This window comes from Montipora capricornis, chromosome 9 (genome assembly GCF_036669925.1).
Source record: "Montipora capricornis isolate CH-2021 chromosome 9, ASM3666992v2, whole genome shotgun sequence".
In the NCBI taxonomy this organism is placed as follows: domain Eukaryota; kingdom Metazoa; phylum Cnidaria; class Anthozoa; order Scleractinia; family Acroporidae; genus Montipora; species Montipora capricornis.
In genome coordinates this window covers 24233842-24251558 of record NC_090891.1, presented here as the reverse complement: position 1 = coordinate 24251558, position 17717 = coordinate 24233842, and the positions used below count along the sequence as shown (strand labels likewise).

The 17717-nt window shown below is 37.9% G+C and overlaps 1 protein-coding gene and 1 long non-coding RNA gene across 2 annotated transcripts; both read left to right on the top strand.

Moving 5' to 3' along the window:
* Positions 1–1465: 1465 nt before the first annotated feature.
* Positions 1466–3840, top strand: LOC138016121 (neuropeptides capa receptor-like). The gene has a single exon (XM_068863301.1). It carries the CDS (start codon positions 1599–1601, stop codon positions 2574–2576), a length of 978 nt encoding a protein of 325 aa, XP_068719402.1. The 5' UTR covers positions 1466–1598; the 3' UTR covers positions 2577–3840.
* A 189-nt stretch (positions 3841–4029) lies between these two features.
* LOC138016131 (uncharacterized) lies at positions 4030–17442 on the top strand. Its single transcript, XR_011125737.1, has 2 exons — positions 4030–5400; positions 16196–17442. It is a non-coding gene; the product is annotated as an uncharacterized lncRNA (long non-coding RNA).
* The last annotated feature ends 275 nt before the right edge of the window (positions 17443–17717 follow it).

The window sequence follows — 17717 nt, the reverse complement described above, 5'->3', positions numbered from 1 at the left end:
TTGTTTTCTGACCAAAGGCGAAGTTTCTGTCTTCATTGACACTAACTCCTTTCTTGTGGGACCGGTGCTTGTCTATCATTTCGTGTCATATTTGGTCAAACAATTAACAAGGCCGCAGTTTCAAGGTTAATTATGTTTAATTTTTGTGATATGTTTATCTCTCTCCACGCCAGCCGATCACTGAAGTTGTGTTGAAAATGTTTATTCAGTGGTAATTCCTCACGTATTTTGCATTTGGCCTTCTCACTACAAAAATTATCAAAGACCCTTGCATGATGAGAAAAAAATGAGGTGTCTGGAAGCAGTATACCTTATAGATGTAAATTCGATATTTTTTCGATCTAGAGGTACTATTCTGGTAATTTTAAATAGTTAGATTTTTCACAGAGGAATTGTCCCAGCTGCTGAGGATAACCCCTTCAAAAAGCGTAAAAAGTAAAGTCTCCGCTTACGAGCCAGAAGGCTCATCAGGCCGGCGCTTATCTCCGGTTTCTGTAGCATGAAGCGACTAGGAGTATTTGTACTCCCCCCTGGATGGGATGCTAGTCCATCGCAGGGTTACCCCCAGCATTACGCCGGTACCCATTTATACACCTGGGTGGAGAGAGGCACCGTGAGAGTAAAGTGTCTTGCCCAAGAACACAACACAATGTCCCCTGCCAGGCCCCGAACCCGGACTACGCGATCCGGAGTCGAGCGCACTAACCATGAGGCCACCGTATACCTTATAGATGTAAATTCGATATTTTTTCGATCTAGAGTTACTATTCTGGTAAGAGGAGGAATTGTCCCAGATGCTGAGGATAACCCCTTCAAAAAGCGTACATGACCCAATTACATTCCAGGATGCTTGACGTGCTAATTAATCACAACGACCTCGTAAATTATGGGGCTATGAAAACATGCCGAAAAACGCTAATAGAGAAGCAAATGACGCATTAAAGCCTTACCTGAAAGAAACCCCTGCGCTCTACTATTAAAATCTGTAGAAAATATGATTCACTCCATCGGTACTCGTCTTTTTATGTGACCATCTAAATAAGTTGATCAATACAATTAGAATTATGACATCGATTAAAGGCAGGAACCCTGTATTATCTTAAATAAAACATTCGAAATTAAATTAAATTAATTTCAATTAAATTAATTATGACATCGATTAAAGGCAGGAACCCTGTATTATCTTAAATAAAACATTCGAAATTAAATTAAATTAATTTCAATTAAATTAATTTCACAATTAAATCGTATCAATGAAGCACTGATAACGAACAAAACGACAATTTAAATCTAGTAACATATTACTCGACGTCGATGCTTGCCAAGCAAACTTTATACCAAAAAACAATACGATAACTTTTCATCTTTCTCTCATGTGACCAGAATCAATATATAACATCAAAAAAGGCAGCTGTCTTATCTTTAATCATATATTGCAAAAGAATTAACTGTAAGTTTTGCGTGTTTTCCGACAGCCGTTTGAATAGGGAGGAGAGCTTTAATTTAAGAGTCAACTCAGAGTGGCAGATATTTCAGCGAGTCAAAGCTTTTTACAATTCATTTCACGGCTGGAATCGGCACAAGTGGGCAAGCTCATCATGATGAATGACACAAATATCCTTCTTAGGCTGCACAAAGAAAGCTCTGTTGGTTTTTATGCAATTAAGGCCGTGCTTTCTGCCTTGATAATATCTTTTGCCTTGGTCTCTGTCATTGGAAATCTACTTGTAAGCGCAATGTTTGCCAGAACACAGAGCCTTCGCACGAGCACGAATTATTTCATCACGAGCATGGCTGTATCAGATCTCCTTTACGGAACTACTCTATGTGGTCTGTTTTCCAGCAGCAGGCTTTCGGTGTTTGATCATCACATATCTTCGATTGGATGCAAAACCGGCAACTACGTTTTGCTTGTCTCGTATTCTGTTTCAATTATAAGTCTTGTGTTAATTACAGTGGACAAGTTCATCGCAGTTGTTTTCCCGATGAAGGTAACCTTCATAACAGGAAACATTCGGGCGTTTCTCATCTCCACAAGCTGGATGATACCGGCGGCATCCTGCTTTCCAATTCTATACTTCTCAAGAGTTGCGCATGAATCTGAGAAGCCTTTCTTGTGTGTCATCGGGATTAACAAAAAAATTCTTGCCTTCTACACCATTTTTGCATTTGTGTTTCTTTACATCCTGCCTTTTCTTCTTATCATAACTCTCAACATTCGTATTTTGAAATCATTGAGAAGATCTAATGGAGTAGTCTTTTCAACTAATGCCGGCTCCAGAAACGCGAGAACACGAATCGAACAGAATCAACGAATAACAAAGATCCTTGTTTCCATTAGTGTTTTCTTCTTTTTCTGCTGGACAGGACATTATATCTATAAGGTTATTTTGCAGTATTTTCCAACGTTATTAGAAGATGACAGAAAAGAAATTTTATTTATTTTACTGTATTTCTTACTTCCTCTGATCAGCACCGCATTTAATCCGACTATACTGTTTGTGTTCAGCACAAACTATCGCCGCGAGCTGAAAGACTTTTTAGGCGGGATTATATTTATGTGTAAGTCATTCTAGACGAACCATTTTATTTCATGCCTCTACCAAAACGACTGAAAAGCGGAACTTGAGTGGGATTTTTAAAAATTGTCTTTCTGCTGTAGCCTTGTTGATTGAAATACGATTTTCATTTTCTGAGTTAAAATTAAATGTTGGAAACAGAATTTCAAAACTTTGTTGTTAACAATAAAGGTTCGTTTAAACGCTTTCAATATTTGCTTCAACATGCATTCAACACTTTGTTGAACCAACTGTTCGGTGCGTTGGAACAGATCGTGCAACATTTCGAAAGCGTAAAAAATGTCGAAAGCGTGTTGAATCAAGTTTAAATCGGTTTAAACTTTCATTCAACATCATTGTTCATGCAAAGGTTGAATGTTGTTAAAGCCGTTTGAACACTGTTCAACAATAGCCCACTTTCGATATGTTAAAATTCAGTCCTAAACAAAAGACATCATCTCTAGCCTCTGGGGAATAAACTCATACAGATCCTTATATTTATTCCCCAGAGCCTCGAGATGATGCCTTTTGTTAAGAACTGAATTTCAATTTGTCGAAAGTGGTCTATTGTAGAACACACGCATGCTCACATCTGGCCACAAAAGTAGCAGTCAATATGGCGTTGCTTTAATATCTGGACGAGAGACTGGTTTCTAGTTCTTAGTTCCTCGCAATCAAATTTCGCGAAAGTGTTGGCGCAATGTTGAAACCGCTTAAACGGGATAGTTGTATAAAGTAAAAAAAAAAAAAAAAAACAGCAGTAGACTAGCAACCTTTGTGGCATGATTATGGTGCTCCAGCAAGAATCCCCCTACAAGAAGGGGTTTCTCTCCACTAACTGAAATAATAATCTCTAGTAAAGTGGGTAGGTGGGGGGAAATATTGTGTGTGTGGATGGTGAGTTGAGGGAAAATCATAGCAAAAATTAGGGCTAGCCTGTTAAATGAAGGAGAAAAATTTACAAGGTAAAATCTCAACCTCATAGTGGGGTTAGTAAACAGAACAAACTCTGTGTGAAATTAAAAACTTTAATACCAAAACCAGCCTGAGATACAAAAAAGTAAAATAAAAAGGGAAAAATATTTTCTATTTGTGAATAAACTGAAGTTTTGGAAGGAAAATTGAATTGTGATCTATGTAAAAAAGGGAATTTATCAGAGAAAAGAAAACCTATGTTATTTTAAGGAAATAGTTATTTGTAAACCATTCGTTTCTTTCTTTGAAATAAGGATATGCTTATCCAAAAAAAGGAAATGCGTATGAGTTTAAATATTCTTGAAAAATGAGGAAACTTAATTTGATTTATTCTGATTTTTCGTTCTTTTTTGTCCATTCAGATAAAGCCATTCATTGTGATGAATATCAAAATAGAACCAGATGTGTCCTTTGGAGTCCATGTTGTTGCAGATGAAGCTTACTTGGCGTTTTCTTTTGTCCAGTTTTTGAGGGCTTGCCCAGTGTTGTGAAGAGTAGATCCATTCTGTTATAATATTAGGGGAGCATCCATTGCCCAGAAAAAATAGCATTAGTTGGAAAGTGTCTTTGTCTCCGATGGGTTTCTTCCAGAAAGTTGATACAATTTCCTTGGGCCAGACTTGAACTGGATAAAATACATCTCCATTAAGTAGTTGGAATAAGGCGCGTCGTCGTTCTGATATACTCGGTTGGTTTGTAGGATCCATGGTAGCAAAATTCTATGTTCAAATTTATATTAAATCTCAAGAAACGAAAACTTCTCTGGAGTACATTAGCTTTGAAAATAACAATTGGTGTAGATCCATAAACGAGATAGTTTATAATAGGACAAAAAATTGAAACTATGATATGAAATGGGTGAATTCTGTATCGAATGACTAAAACTTGTTAAATGTGAAAAATAGTGGTAAATTGATCAATAAATATAAATTTTCCCAAACGTAACCCTGGGTAGGGGCCCTTACGGGTGCTAGGCTACCGGGCCAGTAGCCACCCGGTGCTCACAAAGGGGCAGGGGCGCACAATTCCCTGCACGTACCTCTCCAGAGGCCAGTGTGTTACCCCGGCGAAAATGGGAGGGTAAAGTGCGTCAAAATCGGGTAAACAAAATATTCGGAGAAAAAAGGAAAGATGACAAGAAAAGGCTCTGACACCTAGGCTCGATGAACGTTGCGAATCGTCAGGGGCGGAGCGCAACCGAGCAAGGGGGTTTCTAGTCCAGCGCTAGACCTCCACCCGACCCCCCCGTGTCGAGCATAAGAGAAAATTGATCAAAAGATAAGGGATGGTAGAAGAGAGAGTGAATTTCTGACCCGGTTTCGCGTGAGGGAAAGACAAACCCGCTAGACAGACTGTCGCGACGTAAGTTACTAAACGGGTCAAAGTTGCAATGAAAATTGAAAAAAGGGACACAACATCGGAAAAGTTCGACATGTAATCAATAAATTTTTTAATATATAAAATTTTATTCGATACTCACGTAAAAGTGTTCGAAAATCCTTTAAATTTCCTTCACCACTGAAGAGACGTCTGAGGCTAGAAAAGTTTTTTAGGTCCCCCGTACGCGTCAGCCCCGGTTGCGACAGAAAAATTTAAATGAATTGATGTGAACTGGGAACGAGAACACAAAATGGAGGGGAGTGGGAACGAGAGGCAGGAAAAAAGGCGAGGGAAGGAAGTCTGGGTATAAAATGGATGAATTTTGCATGGAAGGCGAAGTGTAACACTCGGTATAGAGAAAAGTGATGGGTAATCGAAACGACGCTGGTATAAGGTGCAATAAGGATGAGATCATTCGTTCTTTTGGTTGTTCGAATCCATGAATTAAATGGTTGGAGGATAATCTGGGGATCCTATCGCATTGGAGGTAAGAAGAAAGTACTCAACACAGAGATATATTCGTATTTACAATAATTTAATGCAGAAATTACCCTTATAATAACAATCGGATACGGAGACAATATGAAAAATTATGTGCAATAAAGTAATAAAATTATTTCATTTTGAAAGGTTTCGAAGGAAAATCAGCAAGGAAACTATTTACATGTACACCGTGTTACGCTATAATGAGAAAAATTATAAGCATATAGTATTAATTGGAAATGAAAACATTGGTGTAGTGTAGAAAACAAAAGATCTAAGATCGACTTCCTTCATAAAGGACTAGTTTGATTTTGAACGAGACGATAATTTGGAATGCATGATTTTGTTGGTGAGAAGTAAAGTATGCAATTTGGTGGAATTGCAGTAGGCTTTGTTGAGTTTTGGGAGGTGAATATTGTGATATTTATGAAGTATTTTCTGGACGATTTTGTCTGTGCGAACGTGCTTATTGAACTTACTATGATAATAGATAGTGGAGTGAAAGTGGGTTGTAGTTGACGTGTTACGGTGTTTTTTTCGTTCTTTGTGAATTTGTAATGGTAGCCAAGGGAAGGAGTTGTCAGTAAAGAGTTTCGTTGGGTAATCTAGATTAGTCAGTCTAAAGAAAAAAAGTTGTCGAACAAAGTCGTAATCGTTCTTTGTTGCAGAGAGGCGACTGTAGCGAAATGTTTCTGTTTTGATGATGCCTGTGAAAACGTGTTGGGGGTGGTTGGAAGAAAAATGCGGGTACATGTATTTGTGATGAGGTTTTTGGAAAACCTGATAGTGGACTTTGTGATGCAGGATAGTGTAGTAGTTAAGTGAAATGCAGAGGTCGAGATAATGAACGAAATGCTGACTGGACGTGAAACTAATGGGTATTTGAGTGGGATATGAGGATGCAAGTGTTGCGATGAGTGTGTTCGTATAAGTCTTTGAGGTCAACATAAAACCGTCGTCTATGTATCTACGAAAAATAAAAAGGTCTGTCGAGTTGTGGGCTGTCAAAAATTTAAATTCGCTCAAGAGCAGCACCAAATCGGCGATTTGCCGACTATGATAACTTCCCATGGTGACCCCTTTTTACCTGTTGAAAAGTTGTACCTCCAGAAACGAAAAAGTTGTTGTTGTTGATGAAATGGTTGATATTGAGTAAAAGATCGCGATAGGATGTGGGTTTGTTAAGAAGTTTGCATGCGTCTATGCTGGCGTGGATAGTGTCAGGGTATGAAATGTTAGTGTAGAGGGAGGTAAAGTCAAAAGTATTTAGCATATATTTGTCAATGTCATCGATGCGTAGGTTTTGTAGTTCGACAAGTAGGTCAAAAAAATTGTAGAGGAGTGGAAATTTGATTTGTCTGTGTTTGAAAATATCACGCATTTGAAAAATTAGTTTATCTAATTCTTCGCCAAGTAGACGTGATGGCTTAGATGTAATCCAACTGTGGGCAGTAATGATTCGACAGCCTGTGAGCTGATCAAGGTTGTCTGGTGATGCTGGATGGCGAAGTTTGTGTACTTTGGGAGTGAGCTTCATGTAGGGTTGTTGATAAGTGTCGTAAGACGTTGAAGTGAGTAGGTCCGTATTGGTGGATCCTTGGAAAGATTTGGTAAAACGCGTCCTAAGCTTGCCTAAAAAAACTTTAGATTTGGAAATGGTAGCATTTGGATTGAAATTGTCAATGCGATGGTACGTAGTTGAATCCTTAACCTTAAAATGCCTTTTGTATTCGGTGTGGAACCAGGAAATGGGTACAAGGGCCCATCCCATGTTTTTGTCGGATTTCGTAAGAATAATATCTTCCCGCGTGGTAAATTTGTTCATTTGAGATTGCACAGAAGGAGCTATATTTAGGTGTTTGGCTTGATAGATATTATTGAAATTAGCAGACTTTAAATATTCCTTAGTATAAAAAGTGGTATTAGTAACATAGTCGATAACATGAAAATTGAAATTGGGTTTAAGTTGGTGATCTTTGAGTAACTTGAGAGGGTTTTTATTATTGTAAGGTTTATAGATTCTTCGTGTCTTGGTTCTTCGTTGGATGAGAGACGTGGTAGAGCTAGACTTTCTAATGGTCTGGCAGAGGGCAGAGTTAACTTCTTCGGTGATGGTCTTTTTGCATGTTTTACTATTGCAATTGTCTAGGGTTGGTATGAAGTTAGTTCCTTTGTTAAGAAGGTTGATGAAGTCAGCTGGGAGCTCACGTGTTGTGAAATTGTGAATCTTGTTGGATGATTTAAGTCGAGAAGGCTCTTGCTGAAGTAGACTTTCTCTGAGGTAGTTGTATAAAGTAAAAAAAACAAAAACAGCAGTAGACTAGCAACCTTTGTGGCATGATTATGGTGCTGCAGCAAGAATCCCTCTACAAGAAGGGGTTTCTCTCCACTAACTGAAATAATAATCTCTAGTAAAGTGGGTAGGTGTGGGGAAAATACTGTGTGTGTGGATGGTGAGTTGAGAGAAAATCATAACTAAAAATTAGTCTGTGAAATGAGGAAGAGAAATTCACAAAGCAAACCCTCAACCTCACAGTGGAGTTAGCAAAACAAAACAAATTCTGTGTGAAAACAAAAACTTTAATTTCAGAAACAGCCAGATAGTACATGTATAAGAAACTAAATCAAGCAAGAGGGATAAACAAACATTTTAACATGAAAATTATTCGTTCTTAAAAAATAAGAATAATAAATAAGAAACAATCCCTACACAAACCCTTCGTTCTTAAAAAACAGGAAAGGGCAGTTCTAAAACCCAAAGAAATCCCATGCAAAATGAAACACAGGTGTATTAAATGAGCAAATCTAAACAACTCAAAGGGAAAGAAAAGCTGACTGCGACACCATTAGGCTCGTAAATGGCTGCGAATCTTCAGGGGTAGAGCGCAACCGAGCAAGGGGGTTTCTAGTCCAGCGCTGGACCTCTACCCGACCCCCTAGTGTCGAGTCAAGAAAGGAAAAAGAAAAGAACAAGCGGAAAACCAGGAGAAGACAACATCAAAACCATGGACAGACTAACGTGACCAAAACTGCAAAGCCAATCAAGCAAAACTGGGACTGATAACCAAGAACACACTTACCCGGTATATAATATGATTACTGAAGCAAAATGACAGTTTAAAATAAAGAAAAATGGATACCTGGTTACTTACATGGAAGAAAAAGCTGGCACAAATTTCCCTTCTCTCCAAACATTTGCAAAGACTCCAGCAAACGTCAGCCGTGCTTACGACAGAAGAATTCAAATATGACCCAAACTGCACACAGGGCCTGGGCACGAAAAATGCGAAGGAGTCGATCTGGGAACCAGCATGACAGGGAAAATGCCCAATGCACTAAAATACTACTATGAAATGGGGATTAGGAAGCCAAAGAAGGGGCAGATTGACCCAGAAAAACATGGAAGCCCAAGTGAGATTGTGTTGCTATTGACACAGGGTGTACTGCAGGGGTATAATCATTCGTTCTTCTAAATGGTTCCAGGAAAAAATCCCATCAGGTGTATAAATCATTCATTCTTTTGGCTAGATCTAGGGAAAAAACCTCATCAGGTGTATAAATCATTCGTTCTTTTGGATGGATCCAGGGAAAAATCCCATCAGGTGTATAAATCATTTGTTCTTTTGGATAGATCTAGGGAAAAATACCATCAGGTGTATAAATCATTCGTTCTTTTAGATGGATCTAGCGAAAAATCCCATCCGGTGTATAAATCATTCGTTCTTTTGGATGGATCTAGGGAAAAATTCCATCAGGTGTATAAATCATTCGTTCTTTTGGATGGATCCAGCGAAAATCCTATCAGGTGTATAAATCATTCCTCTTTTGGGTGTTTCCAGGAAAAATCCCGTGAGGTGTTAATTGACAGAAAATGAAAATAATTGAAATATCCATATCCAAACAAATAAAGAAATGAACATTTTACAATGTAAGAAATACCTTTTGAAATAACAAGGTCAGAACCTGCGGGATCAAAATAATAATAATAATAATAATAAAGCTGTTTCTAAGTTGGTAGTAGGTTAGTGGTTAAGAAAATAAAACCAAATTGTATCTGTGTGTATTGTAATGCAAAGTGTGAACACCACTACCAAGCAAAGAGTTGACTAGGACAAAAGGTGGTATCCCTACTGTAGATACCAATTGAGATAGTTGTATAAAGTAAAAAAAACAAAAACAGCAGTAGACTAGCAACCTTTGTGGCATGATTATGGTGCTGCAGCAAGAATCCCCCTACAAGAAGGGGTTTCTCTCCACTAACTGAAATAATAATCTCTAGTAAAGTGGGTAGGTGTGGGGAAAATACTGTGTGTGTGGATGGTGAGTTGAGGGAAAATCATAACCAAAAATTAGTCTGTGAAATGAGGAAGAGAAATTCACAAAGCAAACCCTAAACCTCACAGTGGAGTTAGCAAAACAAAACAAACTCTGTGTGAAAACAAAAACTTTAATTTCAGAAACAGCCAGATAGTACATGTATAAGAAACTAAATCAAGTAAGAGGGATAAACAAACATTTGAACATGAAAATGATTCGTTCTTAAAAAATAAGAATAATAAATAAGAAACAATCCCTACACAAACCCTTCGTTCTTAAAAAACAGGAAAGGGCAGTTCTAAAACCCAAAGAAATCCCATGCAAAATAAAACACAGGTGTATTAAATGAGCAAATCTAAACAACTCAAAGGGAAAGAAAAGCTGACTGCGACACCATTAGGCTCGTAAATGGCTGCGAATCTTCAGGGGTAGAGCGCAACCGAGCAAGGGGGTTTCTAGTCCAGCGCTGGACCTCTACCCGACCCCCTTGTGTCGAGTAAAGAAAGAAAAAAGAAAAGAACAAGCGGAAAACCAGGAGAAGACAACATCAAAACCATGGACGGACTAACGTGACCAAAACTGCAAAGCCAATCAAGAAAAACTGGGACTGATAACCAAGAACACACTTACCCGGTATATAATATGATTACTGAAGCAAAATGACAGTTTAAAATAAAGAAAAATGGATACCTGGTTACTTACATGGAAGAAAAAGCTGGCACAAATTTCCCTTCTCACTCTGGTTCAGGCTTTTATGCCAACGAGGAAATCATGCGCACAAGAGAAAGAAAATCGTACAATTTTCTTATGCTTTCTTGATTTGCGCCTGTTTGATGGCTCGTTTAGGCTTTTTAGCGGTCTTCTGTGACTTATATGCGCACGCATGGTATATGTTTGGGGTTGTTAAAATAGGCCCGCCGTGTTTTGCCCGCCTTGCAGGCTCTGCAAGGCGTTCTTAAAGGCGCGCGCTTTATCTCCCCTGTAAAGACATACATATTTGTATTCAAGTATACATTTTATGATAGATTTTTTTTTTTTTTTAACCATTACTTTCTACATAAGGGCATTCAAGTGTAGATTTTATTATAGATTGTAGATATTCATGAGATGTTAAAATTAGTATTTTAGGCCTTCACAGATGAAGAGCCACATCCTTTTATGTGGATATACTGTGAATAAACCGTTATTATTATTATTATTATTATTACCTGATATTGAGCGCAGTCTAGTGACCAACAAAATTGCATTATCCGTAAAACTAGTCACTGCAATTTGTAGCCTGTACAAGTCCTTATTACTCAGTTACAAAACACGTTAAATTTCAGTTTTTTTTCTGGTGCAGGAAAATGCACAATAGAAGCACGTGGCGGTGTTTGATTGCGCAATGCCCAATAAAAAGCACGTGACGGTGTTTTGATTGGGCAATGCAAAATAGAAAGCACGTGGCGATGTTTTGATTGCGCAATGCACAATACAAAGCACGTAGCGGTGTTTGATTGGGCAATGCACAATAGTAGGCACGTGGCGCCATTTACATTGGCAACTGTAAGCTGCCTTTTGTCTTCCAGGAGATTCAAGTTGTCGTTGCGTAATATGTAGCTCTAACAGTGCACGACATTGTTTTGGTATTGTATATCATTGTAGTGCCATGGTAGAAGTCTTAGGTAAATAGCCCCCTGAGAAGACATGCGGAGCATATTGACATAAAGGGAATTGAGAAACATTGGCTTCTAGGTTGACATGTTGATCATTTCCAAGGTCCCTCACAACTTCTTTTCACCACTACTTTAAGTATGCACTCTAAGCGTCTGACAGCTTTGTAAGACAAAAGTTCACCGAAGTTAAACCGACCCTGTCCGGCGGGAAATACCACTTTGTAACGGAAGCATAGGGCCGAAAATTCTATTTTAATGCTCAAAAATGCGAGCAAAGCAAGGTACAGATTTTGTTCGCTTGCTTTATGAAAAACAAATATTGATGCAAAAGTAAATAAATATTGATACACAGTTTTTAGGAAGAGCGGAAGGAAGTTTTCAGGACAGTCGATCGAGAATAAAATATTTGCCATCAGCAACAAAATTTACGACATGAAAACAACGTTAATTTTGAACCGCGAATATAAAAAGTTATCATCATCAAAAACATTCTGAGAGATATTTGCTCCGTTCAATTTTGTTATTGTACTTTTGGCTGCACAAGTAAATCGCAAAATCGAAAGTGACGTCGAATTCAGCGGGCACCGTGATCTAGCGAGTTACCGCGGCGTGTTTACTCGCGAAACAGTGAAGCATCTGTGTCAAATGATGGCAAGATACCAGGTTTTTGTTTTTGTTAGTTTTTTTTTTCTTTCAAGTGTTATAAAGTTTGACAAGAAATGTGCGAATTCAACACAAAGATCACAATCGCCCAACTCTTGAGGTTGACCATTGTTTCTGCAAAGTAAAAAATTTACTCTCCAAGACGAGGCTATTTATCACCAGGTAATTCCATCGTTTTGGAAATAGCAGCTACTTTATTATTCATCAGCGTCACAATTTTTTGCTGATTTTGGGGCTCATGTTGTTGAAACTCAAGCACGCTTCCAACAGACCAGGGACCCGTTTCTCGAAACTCCCGAAACTTTACGGGCCATTTTCGTCAAACTCCACAGTTATTTTGCTTTTTCTTACCTTGAAAACGTGTTAAAAGATCAGCTTTCCAAAACAAGTGGTTGGTAGTTTCACAAATAACTTTCCGGGCCCAAAAATTTTTCGGGACTTGCGAGAAACAGGCGCCTGTTTATTTTCGTGACTTACGCACGCGCTGCTTACAGCGCACTACCACAGAAATCCTCCCATATCACAGATCAACCCACGTATGCAAATTTGTTAAGCTACACAACTTGTTAAATTCACAAAGGCTGGAAATCTCACAAAAACCTTTTCCTGCGAAAAATTTATTGAAACAAACAACATATTTGCTATTAGAGGCAAAAAACCCTTCCTATTTCAATTGCGTGCGTGCAATCAAGACACACAATCCGTGTCACAAAGCATATGCAATTAAATAAATTTCTGACAGTTCACATCAAACCCTCTTTGACAGAACCTTGACCATATATAATGAAGCAGATAAGAGACAACAAGCTTTCATTCAAGTAATTCTTCACTGTCACATTTCCAATTTTTTTTTTCCTTGCAGAGTTGAGTACAAAATAAATGCAAATTGCAAGACAACTTAGATGCGACATCAGTAAACACTGTGATGCATTCAAGGCGTTCGATTCCTTCAATGTTTGTTAAATCCATAAAAAATTTGCCATTTGATGTCAGTGTTGTATATAATACCAAGTTAGTAAAATATTAGAAACAAAGCTCACTTGATATCCAACGGCGAAAAATGAAATTGTTGTCGAAGACCATTACTCGTCTCTTTAAAAATTCCAGATATTTATTTTTACCGGCTGTCTTGTTCATCCAATTGATGTTCCATTCTTGAGTTCCATAAGGGTATATTTTGTTTAAAGATGCACTAAAACGCCATTCGCGTTACAATGACTTTCGACGCCATTGCAGATTAATTAAATGTTCTCTTGTGTGCACCAGAGAAATCTACGCATTACCCCAACTCCCTCAAACCTAACAAAATATGCACAGAATACTCTATGCACAAAGACGCCACTTAGTGACAGGCAAGACTTTTACCGACACGGAAAAAAATAAAACGGAGAAATATTAACCATTTTCCGGCTGGGATTGCCATACTGGCAACCCATGAGTAACAAGAGGTTTGGAAATAGAACTCAAGTAAAAAGTATTTCTTATTGAAACGTTTAGTTTTTAAGTCGCTTTAATACAGCAATCGCTATCAAGCGCGGTGCAAGTCAATAATTAAAGAAATTGATTTCAGAGAGGGAGGGGGAGTGAGAGGGAAAAAAAAAAAAAGTTATTTACCAGCTAAGGGTCGGTCCGTAAAGCGAAAAACTGTGACCTCGGTCTTGAAAAAGCTGCCCTCGGCCTGCGGTTTCAGGCAGCATTTTCAAGACCTCGGTCACAGTTTTTCGCTATACGGACCTCCCAGTTGGCAAATAACATGTATTTATTTTGACAATTGGGTGCATATTACTGTGAGTATTTAAATTACAACAAATGGTATATTTTAAATATTTGATTCTCGAGCTATGGATTCATTTGGCATGGCCATCCTCAAGGAACTTGTGTACTTCTGAAAGTATCGAGAAAGTGTCGAGATATATTGCACATCTTCACGTGTTGCACACGTGACAAAGTGACCTTTACGTGCACCACTAAGACACTATTCTTACCTCGTTTCCATGGTCCAGTGGTCATTGTCATCAGCTATAATGAAGATAATCTGGGTCGGGGTATTCACTACATACACAGTCGAACACCATGAGACTGTAAGCGCAATGTAAGACCTATGTAAGAAGGATAGACTTCTCTCCTTTCTTTTCTTTAGTGTTAAATTAACCATACACCACTTTACTTTTGCAGGCCCAAGTATAGGCTACTTGTAGTCTCTTGTTTATTCCAAAAAGCACGAGTTACATATTCATAATATGCATGAAAAATGTTAGCTCTTTTTGCACTGAATTAACTCTCCTCTTCATTTGAATTTCTTCTTTTCTGAATTGAGACAACTAAAAACTCAGTACATTTCTTTTAGCCATCGAGAATCGAGAATTTTTTCCATCGATATTATAAAGTAAAAAGGTTGAAGAAATTTACTCGACTGAGGTCATTTACTGAAAATTGCACTCGTGATTCTCTGCACTCATTTGCGTCAAGAAGATTGATTTATTTATTTGGCGAAAACACATCAGTGTTCTAGCTTGTGCCTTCTAACAGAAAGGTCTCAGGCCTTCCAAGGGCCTTGTTTGGCTCAGCCTCTGTTTCTTAACACACTGTACAGGGGCTTGTCAATATGCTCCAAGGCGTGTTTTTCTTCTTTGTGTTACTAGTTCTTCCGACTGCTTCACTGTTGTCAGTTTTGTTTCCTGACCAAAGGCGAAGTTTCTGTCTTCATTGACACTAAGTTCTTTCTTGTGGGACCGGTGCTTGTCTATCATTTCGTGTCATATTTGGTCAAACAATTACCAAGGCCGCAGCTTCAAGGATAATTATGTTTAATTTAAGTGATATGTTTATCTCTCTCCACGCCAGCCGATCACTGAAGTTGTGTTGAAAATGTTTATTCAGTGGTAATTCCTCACGTATTTTGTATTTGGCCTTCTCACTACAAAAATTATCAAAGACCCTTGCATGATGAGAAAAAAATGAGGTGTCTGGAAGCAGTATACCTTATAGATGTAAATTCGATATTTTTTCGATTTGGAGTTACTATTCTGGTAAGAGGAGGAATTGTCCCAGCTACTGAGGATAACCCTTTCAAAAAGCGTACATGACCCAATTACATTCCAGGATGCTTGACGTGCTAATTAATCACGACGACCTCGTAAATTATGGGGCAAGTGACGCATTAAAGCCTTACTTGAAAGAAATCCCTGCGCTCTGCTATTAAAATCTGTAGAAAAATATGATTCACTCCATCGGTACTCGTGAGAAAATGCGACAATTTTACATCTTTTTGTGTGACCATCTAAATAAGTTTATCAATACAATTAGAATTATGACATCGATTAAAGGCAATAACGCTGTATTATCTTAAATAAAACATTCGAAAAAAGTTCTGAAAGTCCTGTATTTTCACAGCTGTTTGAATAGGGATGAAAACTTAAAAATTCAAAATTAAATCGTATCAATGAAGCACTGATAACGAACAAAACGACATTATTATAGGAAATTAACGCTCCATGCTATTAAGGTATTGGAAATTAACGCGACTTAAATTAACGCGAATTTAATGGAAAACGACTTTCGAATAAAGAAAATTAACGCGAAAGAGGAGGTAGAATTTCATAATAAAGGAAATTAACGCGATTAAATACGCGAAATCAAAAGAGAAGATATTGACATCACTTCCGATAGCGACAACGATGAAGATGAACTCGAAATATTGTAAACCGTTGCTCTAGCTTTTGTGAAAGATGAAAAAAAAACTAAGGGTAAATGGAAAGAAAGAAAGCTTGTAGTTAATGTTTTTAGGTGTCAAGAATGTCTGGACAGTTTCCAAAATTGGGGTTAAGATACTGGAAATTAAGAGCGCGGAAATTAACGCTGCACTTAATTAACGTCGCGGAAATTAACGCTCAACAAAATTAACGCGACTTAAATTAACGCGAATTTTAACGATTCGCGTTAATTTCATGGAGCGTTAATTTCCTATAATAAGGTAAATCTAGTAACATGTTACTCGACGTCGATGCTTGCCAAGCAAACTTTATACCAAAAAACAGTACGATAACTTTTCATCTTTTTCTCATGTGACCAGAATCAATATATAACATCAAAAAAGGCAGCTGTCTTATCTTTAATCATATATTGCAAAAGAATTAACTGTACGTTTTGCGTGTTTTTCGGCAGCCTTTTGAATAGGGAGGAGAGCTTTAATTAAAGAGTCAACTCAGAGTGGCAGATATTTCAGCGAGTCAAAGCTTTTCACAATTCATTTCACAGCTGGAATCGGCACAAGTGGGCAAGCTCATCATGATTAATGACACAAATATCCTTCTTAGGCTGCACAAAGAAAGCTCTGTTGGTTTTTATGCAATTAAGGCCGTGCTTTCTGCCTTGATGATATCTTTTGCCTTGGTCTCTGTCATTGGAAATCTACTTGTAAGCGCAATGTTTGCCAGAACACAGAGCCTTCGCACGAGCACGAATTATTTCATCACGAGCATGGCTGTATCAGATCTCCTTTACGGAACTACTCTATGTGGTCTGTTTTCCAGCAGCAGGCTTTTGGTGTTTGATCATCACATATCTTCGATTGGATGCAAAACCGGCAACTACGTTATGGTTGTCTCGTATTGTGTTTCAATTATAAGTCTTGTGTTAATTACAGTGGACAAGTTCATCGCAGTTGTTTTCCCAATGAAGGTAACCTTCATAACCGGAAACATTCGGGCGTTTCTCATCTCCACAAGCTGGATGATACCGGCGGCATCCTGCTTTCCATTTCTATACTTCTCAAGAGTTGCGCATGAATCCGAGAAGCCTTTCTTGTGTGTCATGGAGATTAACAAAAAATTTCTTACCTTCTACACCATTTTTGCATTTGTGTTTCTTTACATCCTGCCTTTTCTTCTTATCATAACTCTCAACATTCGTATTTTGAAATCATTGAGAAGATCTAATGGAGTAGTCTTTCCAACTAATGCCGGCTCCAGAAACGCGAGAACACGAATCGAACAGAATCAACGAATAACAAAGATCCTTGTTTCCATTACTGTTTTCTTCTTTTTCTGCTGGACAGCACATTATATCTGTATAATTATTTTCCAGTATTTTCCAACGTTATTAGAAGATGGCAGAAAAGAAATTTTATTTATTTTACTGTATTACTTACTTCCTCTGATCAGCACCGCATTTAATCCGACTATACTGTTTGTGTTCAGCACAAACTATCGCCGCGAGCTTAAGGACTTTTTAGGCGTGATTATATTTATGTGTAAGTCATTCTAGACGAACCATTTTATTTCATGCCTCTACCAAAACGACTGAAAAGCGAAACTTGAGTGGGATTTTTAAAAATTGTCTTTCTGCTGTAGCCTTGTGGATCGAAATACGATTTTCATTTTCTGAGTTAAAATTAAATGTTGGAAACTGAATTTCAAAACTTTGTTGTTAACATTAGAGGTTTGTTTAAACGCTTTCAATATATGCTTGAACATGCATTCAACACTTTGTTGAACCAACTGTTCGGTGCGTTGGAACAGATCGTGCAACATTTTGAAAGCGTAAAAAATGTCGAAAGCGTGTTGAATCAAGTTTAAATCGGTTTAAACTTTCATTCAACATCATTGTTCATGCAAATGTTGAATTTTGTTAGAGCCGTTTGAACACTGTTCAACAATAGCCCACTTTCGATATGTTAAAATTCAGT